This window comes from Pagrus major, chromosome 17 (assembly GCF_040436345.1).
Source record: "Pagrus major chromosome 17, Pma_NU_1.0".
Taxonomy (NCBI): domain Eukaryota; kingdom Metazoa; phylum Chordata; class Actinopteri; order Spariformes; family Sparidae; genus Pagrus; species Pagrus major.
Genome location: NC_133231.1, coordinates 19,009,852 through 19,027,600, shown reverse-complemented (window position 1 = coordinate 19,027,600; position 17,749 = coordinate 19,009,852). Strand labels below are relative to the sequence as shown.

The 17,749-nt window shown below is 45.3% G+C and overlaps 1 protein-coding gene across 1 annotated transcript; it reads right to left on the bottom strand.

The window, feature by feature from the left end:
- Position 1: 1 nt before the first annotated feature.
- LOC141011419 (uncharacterized) lies at positions 2-13,178 on the bottom strand. Its single transcript, XM_073484573.1, has 9 exons — positions 13,002-13,178; positions 9,741-9,947; positions 9,197-9,410; positions 7,220-7,381; positions 6,023-6,241; positions 4,798-4,944; positions 4,442-4,682; positions 4,141-4,305; positions 2-3,790 (listed from the first exon to the last, which is right to left on the bottom strand). The coding sequence occupies exons 2-9, from the start codon at positions 9,926-9,928 to the stop codon at positions 1,371-1,373; spliced, it is 3,756 nt and encodes a 1,251-aa protein (XP_073340674.1). The 5' UTR covers positions 9,929-9,947; positions 13,002-13,178; the 3' UTR covers positions 2-1,370.
- Between the last annotated feature and the right edge of the window lie 4,571 nt (positions 13,179-17,749).

The window sequence follows — 17,749 nt, the reverse complement described above, 5'->3', positions numbered from 1 at the left end:
TCATCATCATCATCATCATCATCATCATCATGGTTGTCAAGATCACCACCAACATGATCATCATCAAAATCATAATCAGCACCTTCAACACCACACTCAAGACCATCATTGTGACAGCATTGTTAGCTGTTTTTTTCTGTTCAAAAGCTAAAGCTGTGATAAATAAAAAATTAAACATTTGGTCCTTTAATATATAGTCTAGGCAACATGGTATCAGGGGTTAAGACAGAAATGCCTTGTTGCTACCCACACAAAACATCAAACATCACTGGAAATGGCGCTGAAACAGTGTCGTAGGGCGACAGCGGGAGGAGCGAACTGAACATGAGGCCGACAGCAGCGAAGAGCAAAGTGTCGGGCAAACCGAGAGAAAGGGAGAGAGTCTGTGAGCGTCACAGAAACAGTTAGCAAATGGAGCTGTGAAATCAGATGAAAGGCGGCTAGACAGACAAGAGATGAAAGACTGAGAGGCTGAGGAGTGAGGAAGCATACAACAGAGACCCACAGAGAGGCACGTATTTACAGTACAGGGAGGAACGAAATCGAGTGAGCCACAGTGCACAGCAGAGGAATATTGTGCGTCACACAAAAAACACAATTTTACAGAAGTCGTCAGAGTGAACATGTAGGTTTAAAAGTCCTTGTTCAAAAACTAAACACCACACAACTGGGACAACAAAACTACCAGTGGACTGCTCCTAATTATTCAAATTCATATGAGTATCGACTTTACAGTGATTTTTAAACTCTATATCCTCATAATTATTATTATTATTATTATTATTATCATGATGAGAAAATATTACACTTTGGTGCAGAATGGGAGGCAAGAGGGAGTTGGAGCTGGAAACCAGGAAGTGGCATCACAAATGACTTTCTTCCAAACAGCAAAAGGATTATTGTTTTCTCACATTTTTTATTATTATCAAGGCCATTTCCTGTCACATTATGAGAGCCTCAAATGTTTCACATGTATTGCTGATTCCATTGTCAAGAAAATGGAGACTTTTCACATATACTGCTTTTTTTTTACTCCTGACTCTCAGCTATTGCTTCCATCCCACTTTACTGTTTCCACTTCAGCTCCCCTGCTTGCTCCAACAATCACTAACACAGATATGTATGTATACATTTGGATGTTTTTTAGACTCTACCATACCTCGTACACACTCCACTCAACAGACCTGTAAAGTCTTTCTCTTGAGTCAGCTGAGTCACATGAACACCTGATGTTCTAAGACAACCACATCCTAGAGTGAATGCAAACAAGATGTACCCGTCCACGTGAGATCACTGGATGTCTGGCGCCAACGCTGACACAACTCAGCCTCCACACAAGTCAAGCTGTGAGGTTTTCTTCCTCTTCTTTCTTACATGTTGGCAGGAAGTTTGTGTCTCAGTCCCTCTGAGTCTTTTCTGGCGAGTTGCTGCTGAGAGTCCTTTTTCCCACCTTTAGGTGAGGTGGTGTTGGCAGGGGCGGCAGTGTGTGCTGACTGGGCAGGTGTAGTGGTGGATGCCTGAGAGGTCTGGGCAGTGGTAGAGGGTGTGTTGAGTTTTGAGGACTCTCTAGGGGCGGCTGTGGTCGTTGGCAGTTGTTTTGGGGGGTGAGAAGAGGAAGATTGGATGCTAGGAGAGGTGGTGGTGGAGGAAGAGGGGTTAGTGGAGCTTGGCTTCGGGCTTAAACATGCCGATGATGGGGTGGTTGCTGTGGTTGGTTTGGTGGGATGACCAGAGCCTGAAATTGGGCTTTGAGAAACGACAGGAATGGTTTGCTTTACAGGATGAACTGTGAAAGTTACTTTAGGTGGAGAGGTCGTGGTAGGTGGTGTTGGGGAAGGAGATGCAGCTTGAGTTGGGGTTAAAGGTGAGGCCGGTTTTGAGATCTGGCTTGAGGTGGGGCCTCTGGCTGAGCTGGAGACAGAAGGGGTTGGACTCTGGGGTTTACTTCTGGGGGGGACAGATGTGACAGGGATAGGTGAGGGGACGAGGGTCTGGGTGGGTGTAACAGGTGTGAGTGTTGGTGTCTGGGAGGGTGTAGAAGTACGGGTGCGTGTGGTCTGAGTTGGGGCTGGTATCGGAGGAGGGATTGGGGTCGGGGCAGGACCGGGGCCGGACAGCGGAGAAGCAGAAGTAGGTGTGTTGGACGTCTTGGCTCGGGGGCTCTGGGGATGCGGTGGAGAAGTGGAGATCAAGGAGGAAGGTGGAGAGGAGGAGGTGAGAGATGACTTGTAAGTTTGAGGTAGCGGAACAGGGGTAGAAACAGAAGATTGAGGCAGTGTGGAGCAGGGAGAGGGAGAGGAAGAGCGAGGGGAGGGTGTGGGGATCGGTTTGGGACGGGGAGTTGATGAAAGCGTCAGCGGGTGGGTTCCTGCCGTTGGAGGGGTCGAGCAGGGAGGAGGAGAGGAGGAACGAGAGGGGGTCATCGGGATTGGTTTGGGACGAGGTGGCTGGGAGAGAATAGGTGTAGAAGAGGAGGGGGTGGGTGCAGGAGACGGGGTGGCAGAGGAGAGCGGGGTCTGCTTTGGAGGGGAGGAAGATGGCAAAGAGGCTGCAGAGGGCATGTGTGCAGGTGGAGGTGTGGGTATGGAGGCGGTGTGAGGGGCTGTGGGCTGTGCTTGTGTTTGTACGTTGAACGGTAAATTTGTCACCGGCTGCATTGGAGCGTTGGAGGTCAGCATGCCCGCGCTGCCTCCTCTGGCTAACTGCCCTGCCAGGAAAGGAGCTGCCAACAAATTACCCCCAGAGGCTTTCCGGTGGAGAGGTGGGTGAGGCTGCAATCCTGCCCAAGAGCGGTGAGGCAGAGTGGGCTGCGAGGCTGACAGCAGCCTGGCCTCCTGGGTGAGTCTGCCCAGTGCTGGCAGCCCCTGAGAGCTGTTTCCACCATGACGTAGCAGAGCTTCCTTTGCTCCCTGTTGACTCGTCATAGAAATGCTTCCATCTGATGGGGCAGCAGGAGCAGCAGAAGGGTTGGTGGGAGGTACCTTGTGGAGGGGTGGAGTTGATGGCCCTGCACCTGTCGGGGTTCCAAGTGATCCAGCAATGACTGAGGGGTGATCAGCCTGAAGGCGGAGGCTATAATGAAGTGTCCTTCCTTGTTGGACAGGAGTCGGGACGGAGGAGGCTTGTGTGGGTGGAGTTTTAGCAACAGGGGGCGACGTCAGCCCACCAGGAGGGCCCATGGTTGAGGGTGAGGCAGGAAATGGTCCTCTTGGGGACAAACTACCCAAACCACCGAAACCACCCATCCCTCCCATTGCCATCATCCCGATGAGAGAGCTCACAGAGGGGCGGAGAGGCTGCAACACAGGAGGGCGAGGAGGAGACAGAGGGAAAGAGGTGGAGGGAGAGGGAGAGACAAGAGGGGAGGGCAGGAAGAAAGCACCTCCAAGTGCATGCTGCTGCTGCAGCTGCTGGAGCTGCTGCTGCTGCTGCTGCTGCTGCTGGTGCATGAGGGCAATGGCTACATTACTGGTGGCAGCGGCAGTCTGCAGGGGGGCGTGAACCAGCGGTGCCCAGATGACCGGGCGTGGCCGAGGAGACACAGTGCCACTTCCTCCCATGACCCCACCTCTTCCTGCAGCGGCCGCTGCAATGGCTTCCTGCATGGCCGGCATGCTGTCGTGTTTGACGATCTGCTGGACCAGCATGCTGTCACAGGAGCCCAGACTGCCCGCTGCCAGGCCTCCTCCGGCTCCTGGACCCCCTCCGCCCCGGCCTCCACCACGACCCATACTGCCCCCCAGAGATCCACCCTGGGATGACTTCCGCAGGAGCATGGAGTTCTTCCTGCCTGTAGAGAAGAAACAGGAGAGAAAATAAGACAATATTTGCTTGTAGAAAGATACATTGTCTGCTGAACAAATAACAGACATCAGAGGTTGTAGCCTCAAGGTTTTTCTGTTCCTCACTGAGAACACTGCTCATCCTTAATTATTTCAGCTTTTCCTCTTTCAGCTTGTTTTCAAAGATGAGTTCTGACCTTTCAGCTGAGTACAAAGTGCCTGAGAAATATAGCAGAATTAGATGGATAACTGCAAATATTTGGCAAGGTTGTTGTAGAACTAAATGCTGAATGCAAAATAGCTGAATAGAAGAGACAGTGAGAGAAATGTATGAGCCAATCAGAAATATGCAGCTTACCAATACGGTCCAGTCGGTCGACTGCGACAGTTTCGAAGGCACGCCGCATCATTGGGTGTTCCTCCAGCACCTCGTTAAAGCTGTCCACGCTGAGAGAGTACAGACGACAGTATGTGTCTGCACGGACACTGGCTGTCCTCCGTCCACGAGTCAACAAACAGATCTCTACATGTGAGGAGGAGAAAAGAGGAATGAGAACAGGCAGTGAGAAGGGTTGTGGGATGCATTAACCCTACATTATTTATACTTCTATATCTTGTTACGCAACCATAACCATCTAGCCATCTCTGCATGTTCTCACCTCCAAAGTAAGACCCGTCGCTCAGCTTGGTTTCCTTGTTGCCGCGGGTCAACACACTCACTCGTCCGTGTTGGATGAAGTACATCTTCCGTCCAACAGTGCCCTCCCGGATGATGAAGTCCATAGGCTGAAACACCTCAAAGCGAAGCTTGGTCAGCACGGCAGTCACAAAGTTGGGATCAGCGTTGGCGAACAGTGGCATGTTAGCCACCAGGCTGCGACAGTTGAAGCTGACGATCTCCTAGACAAAGAGAACAAAGAGATGAATCGAGGAAGGGAAAGGTGACAGATTTGCTGGAGGACAGAACATTTGCGGTTTCTAAGTGTAGGTGTGTGGGTGTTTGTGAATTTATTACCTCTTTAAGCGGCTCGCTGAGTTCTCCCAGGATGTTCTCCTCATCAAACATTTTCCCCTGGAAGCGGTGCTCGTAGTACTCATGGATCTTTTGTCGAACATCTGCAGGAAGCTTGTGGAACGACATGTACTGCTCCACCTGCTTGTACTGCAATAACAGAAACACACACGTGCACAGGTCAGAGATCTGCAAACAAATTCACCAAAAAACAACCAACTACATTATCTGTATCCATACTTGAATGGGTGGGGCCTAAACTGAACAAGGGTGCTGCTTAAACTGGAAGTAAGTGGGACTAACCGAAAGTTGTTAATTTAAGCCTGAAATTGATGAGTTAATAAAATGCTGCTATGTTTATGATTTATTATACAACAAGTAGTTCCAACCAAGCAAAAGGTTGATCAACTAGACATTTAGATTAAGCTCAAATCAGCAAGGCAGCACACCTTACTCATCACTAAAACTATTACTCCGCCATCCATGGCAACACTACACAACATACAAAGGGTGCCAGTTCTGAAAAAATCAGACAGTGGGATGTTTTAGAAACATTTTCACTCATGAAAATAAATCATGAACCACGGTGGGCCTATATAGCCTAGACTGTGACCTGCTGTTAAGCTATTTCTATCAGTTGTTAAAGTAACATTTATAGAATAATTATGAAACAATTTCGGAACTAAATCTGCAGTGATAACTTGGAGGCGTTTATGTGCGCAGCATTTGAGTCCAAGACAAATTTCCCTACAGGGACAATGAAGTATATCGTATCGTATCGTATCGTATCGTATCGTATCTTTGCAAAACATATAGTAGTGCAATCAGAATAAACTGTTTTTCTTCTTTCTTCTTGTCAACCTTCGTACAAAGGTTACTTTCTACAACCTATAAGCATGAAAGTATAAGCATTAAAAATATAGAGTAGTCCTCAGTCATCAACAGGTGATTCCAAACATAAGCTAGTGAATAATATATATCTGCTGTATTTATATTTATATCATTGTCTTCTTTGGCTCTGGGAAGGTGTGATGAGCCTTTTTTTACTGACCTTTTATAAACTAAAAGAAGAACTGATCAAAACAACCCACAGCTTCATTCATAATGAAAATGATCGTTAGCTGCAGCCCGAGACAGAAATCGATTGAGTCAAGTTCAACGGCTAAACTATAAAAAGTATGACGGGGGAGATGGATGCTGCAACAGATGGATGGGCATCATGTTTCACCTTCTCCTGGTACTGCCGTCGTGAGGAGTCCAGTGACTGGATGAGAGCGGTGGCGTGGCCGATGAACATGGCGTAGCAGGTGGCCCCTACGATCATACTGAGCATGGTGAGCCACACATCAGTCATCCCTTCTGGAGCCTGGGCACCGTACCCGATACACAACATGTGGCTCATGGCTTTGAACAGAGCATAGGAGTACTGCACGCCCCACGTGTCGTTCTGTGAGCGGGAGACAGACAAAGGTGGGGCGAGGAAAAAAAGTGTTAATTAAAAGGCGCTACAATATTGAACTGTTCTTATTTTAGTGAGGTTACAGGAGCATTTTCCGCTCACACCCCACACCACTTCAGAAAATACAGTTGAGATCATAACATGAAACAGCAGAGCAATTTAACTGTCAAAACCCACTCGGCTGCAAAACACGCCGACTGCAGAGCGAATAAAACCACACAGACAATAAAAGCCATCATGCATTATTAAATAAATCTTTAAAAGACTACAAACAAAAGGACCAGCCCCATTTCTGTGTGTGTGTGTGTGTGTGTGTGTGTGTGTGTGTGTGTGTGTGTGTGTGTGTGTGTGTGTGTGTGTGCCTTTGTGTTTTAGCTTGTGTGTGAGTCCAATTATACTAAGATGTTAATGGTCCAACAGATGAGGGGACTTTCTCTGGGGAAAATCCCAGCATCGGCCTGCTTAGCAACAGTCACCCAGCCAACCGCTGAGACATGAGTCAGCTATTCATATAGCTGTGTATCTGTGTGCATTCATCTGCGTCCACGTCTGCGCGCACGTGATGAAATCTGCTGCAGGTCCCCAGGCCTCCCACTATTTGCGTGCATGCACGCCTCCACCTGATCTCTGCTGAGGATTTTAATTGGAAAATCATTTTATTTTTGGTGACGATGAGAGTCGATCTTATTCCAAACGGACGTGTCGCTGCATGAGCCAATTAACACAGACGAGGAGCAAACAACGTCAGATCTGATAAACAGCCTCGATCTGTACACACACAGATAACCCAAAACCTGAGCCTCGCTGCATTCATCTGAAATAAATATTGTGCGCACTGTTCAAACAAGCTGAGATAGAGCTTTGTGTGCTTCATTCAGCTCAAACTGAATGTCATGTCCTGTTTTTGCTCTCCGCACAATGAAATCTTTCATTCACATACGTGTAGAGGGCTGGTTAGAGACTCACCACCATCAGGTTCTTGGAAACCCAGCAGTCAGGAGGGAAGTCCTGCAGCATTGGGACCAGGAACTGCAGACAGCCATCCCAGTGGCACAACAGCAGCATCATACCGATCAGGTTGACTATCCTCACCATGGCACTGGCAAGGTCATAGGTCATGTGGAAGATCTGAAGAGGATCAGAGGGAGAGAGGGGGAAGAAAATATGGATGTAAGAAGGTTAATAAATAATAGGTGGATGGCAAGTGAGGTTCCTTTCCTCCAGCTCATCTTTATTTTTATTTATTTAATGATGATTCACAATTAGTGGGAATTTGTGCATCAACATTTTTATTTTAACTGAAAAAACTGTTCAGATCATGATGATGTGACGTTTGATGGGGTCTTTACAAAAGAACCATTTTTTCTGACACCTGGACAAATACAGAAAAATTTTAATTTAAATTGTGCAGCCCTAACTGTTGGTCTTAATCGTAATTCTATTTAATTTGAATTAATTCTTACTTTTAATAGTTTTAATTCATATGTCTTGTGAATTTTTACTGGTCGCTTGCTAGTATTATTTCATTATTTCATTTCATTTTCTTCTTCATGTTTATATTAAATGTTTCTACATATGTCTAACCTTTATCTTTACACTATCCACACAGTTTTCTGGTAGCTCATGATCTGTGCAGCACATTGTGCTTCCACCTGGAATGAAAATCTGCTCTATCAGGGGTGCCTGAACTTTTTCACTTGGGGGGCCAAAAACGAAACTTAATGATGGGCCACAGGCCAAAAATAAACACATATTGTACTGTATTGTACAGACTGTACTGTGATGTTACTCAATCTGCACTCAGTATGCACTGCTCAATCGACTGACTTCCTGTGCAAAGTGTCACACTGCGCACCATGAAAAATGATTAATAATCACGAATTCCACATTTATAGACTGTTTTTATTTCACACATCCCACACACTGCTCTACTCAGTCTGTTTAAAAGAATATTTACAGAAATTACATATCTAATGAATGATATGCAGAAATTGGACATGACATTCTTGTAAACATTCTTGTAAATTAAGTGCAACTGGATGAGGAAACTTGGACTCTGTGTTTATAACATCGATGCTTGGTGCTCACACAGTCAAATTTGATGGACAGTGTTTTCACAGATGTTGAACTTTTTATATGAAGATGTTGACCACATTATCATCACTATCTTGTTGCTGCTGTTTACATACACCCAGACGCAAATTCAAGAGATGCGCTACCTATTTATTGTATAATTGTATATAAATAACTGTATATTCTGTACGTTCTGTAATTTTTGTAGCATGAAGGAGTTCACAAAATGTGTGCAATTCTGTGTTGTATAATGATGAATAAATTACCTTGTACCTTAATTATGTGTTGGCTTCTCTACTTGTTCATGTTTACTTCTCTCCTTAGTTGCCTTTTCTTTTATGTGTTGTATAATGTCACAGATTGAACACGTCACTTATTGAGAGACACTCCAACAGGAGACTGACCCACATCTGTGCAGGAAAAATCAGCAGAGTATCATCTATTTAAGATCACTGTTGTATGAATTGTTTGAAACACTCTCGACTAAGGTCCAGAGGGACCATAACGTTATTAGTATTAATAAATTTGGCGATGGAGCGGGATCTTCTTTTCTCAAGACTGAGCTGAGACTGTCCAATGCATCTGCATCTGGGTTGATGTGTGAATATCTCCTTTGAAAAAAATATTTCACAAAAAAAAAAAACCTCACTAGAACAATCTGGTGAGCCACTTTACAACTTATGGTAGCCCCACTTTGAGCAGGCTTGTGCTATATAAAGAAGGTCTTGCTTGCTCACTCATCTGCACAATATTTTAAAAAGGGTTTGATTCTACCCAAAAACATGATATTTCACATATGAATGAGTTTTGAACCATCACTCTCACGCAAACATCTCCTTCCCTTCGACTCTGTTTCCTAGAGTTTCTCACCTCCTCCCACTGGTGGATGTAGCGGATGAGTCTGGATAGGCGAAGCAGTCGAAGCAGGCTCAGGATTTTGGTGAAGCGGACGATGCGCAGTGCCCTGGCTGTCCTGTAGACCTCGGAGTCGAGACTGTCTACCATCAAGAAGATGTAGTCCACTGGGATGGATGACACGAAGTCAACGAGGAACCAGCTCTTCAGGTATTTCTGGCGGATCGCCCTAAGCAAGAGGAGGATGGCAGACCAGTGACATTCGTGATTTGGCAGTCAAGCTGTGTGGAAGTGATTGCAACATTTGGTTGGCCTGAAACGATTCTCATTAATATTCAACAGGAACAGGACTGGAGAGTGAACAAAGCTGTGCCACTGGCTGCTCGTCAGCTTTTTCACATCTCACACATGGATTGTTTGAAGACAAACCCAGCAGATGGCCAAAAGAGCACATTTAAATGTTCGGTGACAGAGCTGCTGAATTTATATTCAAGACCCTGCGCAGTGACCACCCTTGACATATAAAACTGAAACACAATGCACAAATGCTCCTACTGACCTGGGGTCCAGCAGTATCTCAGTGTTGTCTTCCTTGATGATGCCGGTCCTGAAGTTGAGAACCAAGTCGACCATGAAGAGAGTGTCCGACACCACGTTGAAGATGATCCATGAGGGAGTGTTCTCTTCTCTAAAGAAAGTGATGCCCACTGGAAGGATGATTAAGTTCCCCATCATCAACATTAACATCAACAGGTCCCAGTAGAATCTAGACAGAGAGAGACAGTGTTGTTCTGTTGGGATGTGACAGTGTAAGATATTTGGTATCGTCTAACTTTTTCTTGTCTTATGTTTCTTGAATGTACATATTTGCTTGGTGGCCCCTTTTTCTGTTTTTAACAGACGTTTTGGAGGAAACGCAGGTGTAAATAATGCAGTTATGGATGGCTGATTTCCTATTAGCTACTTTGCTCCTGGTGTTGCTGGCTTATTGTCATCTGATGTGTCCAAAATCGATCATACATGCTGTTCTAAGAGGGTTTTTGGTGATATGTTCACACTGAAAATGTGACAGAATGCCAGACAAAATGGCAAAGCTGCTCACTGTAATAAAAAATTAAACAAATTGTGAGTGATAGTGAAACAGCTCCAGAGAAATATTGGAAAGCAAAACAAGGGAACAGTCCAAAATCAAAAACACACATTTTTCATCTACCTGTAGTACTATTTATCCATCTATTATTGATCAATTCAACTCATCCATGAGTAGATACACGCTTTCTTCTGCACAGTGATGTGGCTGACAAGTTTGCCACCTCCCTGCTTTCATTTAGTGGGCAAGCCATGCCTTCAGCTTTGGTAACAGGTTTAGTAATGACTGGAGAAATGCAGGCTCCCCCTTGTGGCAATTCAAAATAAATCAGGAAATCAATATAGGACTGTACATTATCGAGCTAGACGGCTTTTTCAAGTGAATCCTGTGAGAATATTTACAATTTTCCCGTTAGGCTGACCCGGTGTCCCTTTTTATGTGGGACTGCACAGAATTTTCATCCTTTGTCCCACATCCCACATACTAAGACAATGTCCTATATTTTGATTGACTCATTGTTTTCAAAACTCAAACCACCGCAGGACAGACTCTTTTCTAGTATCTGGCTTTTATCCAGTGCTAGGGGGGGCTGTCGTCACAAGGATGTTTTTGATGTCAATCAAACTATGCAGGCTTGGTTAAAAGTGCAGAGTAATGTGTCCCTACACGACCCCGAAGAAGATGTAGATTGAATATGATGCAAACTAACACACACAAAAAAAGGAAAAAGCAGCTACAACAAAGAGCCATGACAGCAGCTGATGATAAGGTAATACCACACTGTGCAGCACTCTCAACCATACAAGTAAGCTAGTACTGGTCATTTTTCCAGACTCCAGATTTGTTTGTACAAAAGCAGCCCGCTGCTGAATCAACAAGATAGCTTTTCATTAAATGTTCATTTTTTTTAGTTAATTAGACGTAATATCACAATTCCAAAAACAACATGCTTTGGTTTGTTGGGATCTGTTCACTCTTAATCCTGATAACGGGAATTCACCACAGTCAGCAGTCGCGGTCACGTCCCTTTATACAGTATACAATTCATTTGTAATATGGATTTGGGATACTTGAACACAACAGAGCCATCACTAATGTTATTAGTAACACCTACACTCTTCCCACTATGACTGCTGTGGAAAAGGTTGATTGTATTCGATACATACTAAAGCTTTATCAACGGTTTTAACCTCCACATTAATGCTGATTTATCTTATTTGATTGATTTGAGAGAGCAATAAAAAAAAATAAAAGAGGCTGTATAATTTAATCTTTCTCTTCTACTGCTGCGAGCTAAAGAGGATGTGTTCAACGTGGCAATCTGAAATAACAGATTTAAAAAGGTATTCCTCTGATTTAGTCTCACATAGAGAGAGTGACGGACTGATCCGAAATATAATATTGAAGCCGCAGAGGACGAAATATCCTGACTTTGAGACTCTAGTATATGTCAAGCTCCATAAATCCTACAAATCCCACAATACACCTGGAAGTGTCTTTTAATTAGAGCCATCCCTGCCGGGTAATTGCCCTCATCTTTCAAACTCCAGCTCACAAGGCCACTAAAATAACCCTGAAAACATTAAACTGCTGTTTTTACAGTCTGAGTCATATTCTCCATTTCTCTGTGGAGTGGCCCTTTTAAAGGACAATTCTGACAGATTTTGGTGTGCAAACATGCTAGTCTCTCTCTTCACCGCCCTTTATTTCAGTCAATCCTGTTATATCTGATATCCTCAAATATATTCTTATGTTAAATTATTCCTATAGATAGTCTCCTGTTTGTTATGGACAGTGAGTATAATAACTCGGGGAAAAAATACCTTGGCAAAATAAAGTACGTCTTTTATCTGTCCTAACAAACGAAGCAGAACAGAATTGAATTGAGACGGAGAGAAAGACAGAGAGGGAGGAAAATGATAAGTAACCTTGAGGGGCCTCATCAATCTGTATCTCATGCCGGAGGGTATTACCGGATGACGTATAGTCCTTGCATAAAAATACGGGAAATCAGTCACATCACTGGGACGCTGCAAGTGATTAAAGTATGACAGAAGAGGCGATGCAATCATCTGGAGATGATTCCTGTCATCTTTGTGTCTTCCTCTTCCTAATCCCTCTCTATCCATCACCTTAACTACATATCAATGACTCGCTTCTTCCTCTCTACACACACAAACACACACACGCTCTCTCTCTGGGAGAAAGTACACTCAAAGCTCTGTGGTCGATTGCTATTGAGCGCTAATTTAGTAACACAACCTCATGGTGTGACGCTACTGCTAGACTGATGAAGATTAAGCATGAGTCATCAATCTGCTACACACACACTCCTCTCTGACTTTGCCACTTATACTGACAGATGTATCACTTCATAATCACTGGCAATAAATACAGGGATTATTCACAGCAAACAGACACAGCGGTTCTGTAGCTACTGTGACGAGGCCGGAGATTTATTCCTGACCTTGAGGACACCATTTGTTAACTCTGATCACAGGGAACAATTCTGTAAATCACATCAAACCATCCTGTGGCTGTCAGTAGTATTCATATACGAAATATTATCCTAACCCCAGCTCTTTACTTCATGTTCTGATGGAGGACATGACCTGACGGAGCATAGACATTTCTTTTGCTTTTGTACTGTATGATGTACTGCGGGTGAACGATTAGTCTATTTAAGGATAAGTTCGCCCAAAAAGGAAAATTCAGTAAATATCTACTCACCCTCAGTTTTATAATCCACAAAAGCTTCACGGCAAAACAGTGTCTCTCAAACAACTGAAGTAGATGGAGTCTTGTTTTAAAAGAACCGATAAAACCCATCAAATGGCTCAATACAATATAATACAAGTCTCTGGAAGCCCCAAGATCCCAAATTAATGTGAAAAGACGTTATTTATACCCTTGACGCAAGGTCAAGCTGGTGCCCCCTTTTCAGACGGGTGCCTGCTAAGGCTTTTAGCTTAGCAGCTACAGTGAAGATTTTCTGCTTAAAAATGGTGGAAATAACCATCTTTCCAAATCAGTTTGGGATCTCAGGGCGTCTCCTCCCCATCTCCTTCAGTTGTTTAGGAGAATACTGCCAAGCTGTTTTGCTGTGAAGCTCCAGAAATGTTTTGTGGAATTGTTACAACCAGGGCCAAGGGAAAAACCCTGGTGCAACACGAAAATGAGACTCCCTCTTCCCATCTCCCAAGCACCAACCAACAGCAAAGTATTTTAAAGGCTTTATTTGAAAACGTATCTAAACACAAAAAGAAGTGCTGGCAGTGTGGCTGGATGCAGAGAGAGGAGAGCCCCCCGGGAACTGGGAGGAGCCGGCTATTAAACTACAGCATGGAGGCTGGAACCAATCAGCTCCCTGGGACAACCTGCACACTCGGGCATCATTCAATCAATCAGCCAAACACACCTGCAGCCAATCACACTCACACACTCACATTCAGGTAACACAGAGAGATCAGAGAAAATTAAAGCACATTAATTAATAGAAGTGTTAATATGACCTGTAGAGTCGTAGCAGGAATACAAAACTTCACCTGACTTTCCATCGGTATGGGGGTGAGTAGATGAGGACATTTTTGGGTGAACTTGCAATTAGTCGATCAACAGAGAGTTCATCTGCAACAGTTTTGATAACGGATTACTCACTTTGAATTGCCAAAAAGAAAAAAAAAAAGGTAAAATAAAAAAAATATAAAATGGTTTTTAAAAACCTGTTTGAGGCCCAAAGATGTTAACGTGATCCATCATTTCAGAGTTATTGTTATAAAGGACAGTCCATAAAAAGTTTTCTACAAATTTCTGTAGCAAATTTCAGACAGTGAGGAAGGAAGTCGGTCAATGTGACTCCACGTTAATGTGAGTAAAACTTGAATACATGAACATTTCTGCCTGAGTCACGTCAGATCGATTTGCATCATCAATGGTGGTTATTTAACAGTGAAGACAACAACTCCCATGATCCCACGCTAGTTCATGACATCATCACACTATGTCTTTTGTTTTCTTTGTTGTGAGAGACCGCCAGCAGCAGAAAATACATACTGTGCATTTAAGTAGCACTTCAATTACTTGTAATGGTTGTGCTTTTTATTTAACATTTGCGTATCCACCTCCTCTGCCCTATAGACTGTCACATTATCCTACAGGGAACAATAACCATTTATGATTTTTGTTCTCCCCACCTGTCTATAACACACACAGTGCTTTGCATCTGAAATCCTTTCAGACGGAGTGCACAGATTTAAATGATCAATAGCATGCAGCAATGATGTTTTAGCTTGTGGAGTAACTCAATAGATGACATTGAACATGTCACTGCACATTCATCAGCTTCTGTGTGCTAGATTTCGCTGTAGTCACCGACATGAGGCAGCCGGGTTGAACTCAAAGGAACGAGAACAACCAAACAGACAAGAGAAGACATCAGATCCAAACCGAGAACGACGTGAAGGTTTGTCGTGTTGGGCTAAATACCTGACAAGGCCTGGCTTCTGATCTCCTAGGTGTGGACTGACGCAACACTGGGTAGTGTGTGTGTTTCACGCAGGTATACATGCATGTACACTAGTGTGTACTCACAGTGCACAAACACTCATGCACACAAATAGGAATTGCAAATGCAATCAAAGCTTCTCCTCAGCCTCATCAGTATGCCATTTTGAACACGAACAGGTGCTGGAGGAGAACTGACCTGCATCTACCTGCTCAGCTGTTGTCAAACCAAACGCTAATTCCACTGTAATTGAGGCCAAGTGTCTCCTGAGCGTCCTCTGATTGGTTCCCTGTTCGCGGATGGCCAGATGTCACTTCTGAGCAAGTTACCACCCATCATTCTGCCACTCAGACAGACAAACAGGCACAACAGCAAACCGGCTATTATATAATAAATCTCTGTTGCTATATGTGTAATGCCACCAACCCTGCTTCAACACGGCTCATCTGCGTTGACAGACAGTTTTCATCCCCTCGTCTCCACTTTGCGTGCCTCTCTGAGAATCATCTTCACCTCTTCCACCTCTCGTTACGTATTCTTATAGGTGCAGCAGCAACCCATCTTTTCTTAATGAGGTGGAGGGCGAGAGGGCTTATCAGTAGACTCAATAAAGAGGGACCACACACACACACACACACTGTGGTCAAGGTCAATCCTGGGCAATAAAGGGGCTTTGAAAGTAATTTGTCTGTCCTTTTCTTCCCCACAAACTTCCCCTTCAGACTACAGGTACTTAACGGAAAAGTTAGATGACTGAATTATGCATTGTGCACACTCAACTTGCATAATTTAAGGAAGACATACATAATTTATCCTAATCCAATTGTGATTCTCGGACTGGATAATTAGACATCATTAGATATCTTGCGTGAATATCAATAAAGCGCAGGAGGAGGGGCGGCAGAGATTCCATTCACATCCATCCACACCTCTTCATCCAGCCCTCCCTCCTCCTCCACCCCTCACTGACCTCATTCACCGTATCTGCTGCGAGCATAAGCAGCGCTTGTGAGTGATCATCAAATTGACAGACAATACTAAACGAGTCAGTCTGCGAGTGTGTGTGTGTGTGTGTCCGTGTGTGGCTGATGAGACAAAAGTGGGCCAGGAGCCTTGGGGATCAAGTCATCCATTGTTGCTGCAGTGTGTCTGGAGATGATGAATGCTGGAAGAAGGGTGTTTGTCCAAGGATGCTTTGACATGCCTGTCTGTAAATATTGTGACACACTGAAAGTATTCTGCGCTCACCTCCATTCAAAAAAACTAAGCCACAAGAGACACAATTTACTACAAGGTGTGTCGTCACTCAGGAAAACTTAAAATAAACAGCCTCAATATTGATTTCCACCCCAGGAGTCAGACAAATCCTGGCTCCGAGCCACCAGCAGGGAGTGCTGTGCTGGGTTCATCCACTGTTCACACCAAAACACACTTAACATTTTACCTAATTGACATGGAAGGCGTCTCTTGCTGCCTGAACACCTCTTGGCTAAATCTGTCCTCCTAATTTGCATCTCCTCACCTCTGCCCCTCTCTAACTGTGAAACGATTCCTTCTGAAAACTAGCAGACTGCAATTAGTATTTACTCTGTCACGGTTTTTTACAAATGGAGATCTGCTATCACTGCATGGTGTCTCTCCTGGAGGCCTCGTCACCTACACACTGCCCTTTCCATAAACACCTCTCCCTCTGGGTTCATCGTGCCTCCAAGGACATTTCATCCACTCCCCTGTTATCATTCTGTCTTTTAGCCTTTCTCCCTCCAGAGACATCCCCTCCAACCCTCCCATACATTTCTATTGTGTGCTCAGTAATATATATTTAGCCTCCTGCATGCCTCTCTCTCCTCCCAGTTGTCCTCCTCCCTGTTTCTCCTGTTGGCGACTGAAGCAGCAGCTGAATGTATGATCTGTTTCTCTTGCCCTGTTCCTTCTTCCACTTAAGTGTCCATTATTATGCTTCAAGTGTGCTCACAGAAGTGAGCACGCGTCCAACTTGCTTTGATCCTCATTTCCACCAAAAGAACATTATGTGTCTTTTATGTGCTACAAGTGGCTTTTATTTTACAAACCGACATCAGTGTGAGTGGAAGCTGAGTGTGTGTGTGTTTGTGTGTGTGTGTGTGTGTGTGTGTGTAGTGACTCCATACCTGAAGTCACTGTAGGGGTGTATGATCCACGCCCCGGCTGATTTCAGTCTTTCCTGCTCCAACGCCACAGCCTTGTGGGATCCAAACATCCTCAGGCTGAACTTGTTGACCCCCGGCTGCAGCATGGCCCCAAACTGTCTCTGGATGAACGTGCTCTGGTTGGAGGTGCTGTAGTCCTCCCCATCCAGCCCCATGCCGAACCCGCCCAGTCCAGACTGACACATCATCTCAGGCGTCCCTGCTGTGGTGTTGCAGGCCGTGGTGGTGGTGGTCTCCAGGCCGGTGGCCACCACCATCACTCCGGTCCCAGTGGAGGAGGTGGAGGTCAGGGCGGCGCGGGATGAGGCGAAGCCCACTGAGCGTGGAGGAGCAGGGTGGGCTGTAGAGGAGGAGGGCGGAGGAGGCGGCAGGGGCACTGGAGTGGTTGGGGTGCCTGCTGTGCGGAAGGGGAGGCCGTCCCTGGTGGAGGAGCTCATGATGGAGAGGCGGCGGCCGCGCCCACCTAAGGAGGTGCTGTCTGCCCCGAAGGAGCCCCTCTCCCCCTCCAGAGAGGCCTGGGACAGCCTGTAGCCCGGGGAGGGCAGGCTGCCCTTGCTGCGCCGCTTTGAGTCCCCTCCGTTACGTCTGGGGAGGCTGTCACCCCCAGACCCCCCTGCGCTACTGGGGGTGCCCACACCTCCAGCCACCCCATCCATCCCAACTCAGGGAGGAGGAGGAGGAGGAGGAGGAGGGGAGGGTAAATATAACCTGTAACTCCCACCTCCTCAAGAAAACTATTGTTTAGTGTAGTCAAGCTGAATAGATAACATAGGTGAGAATGTCAA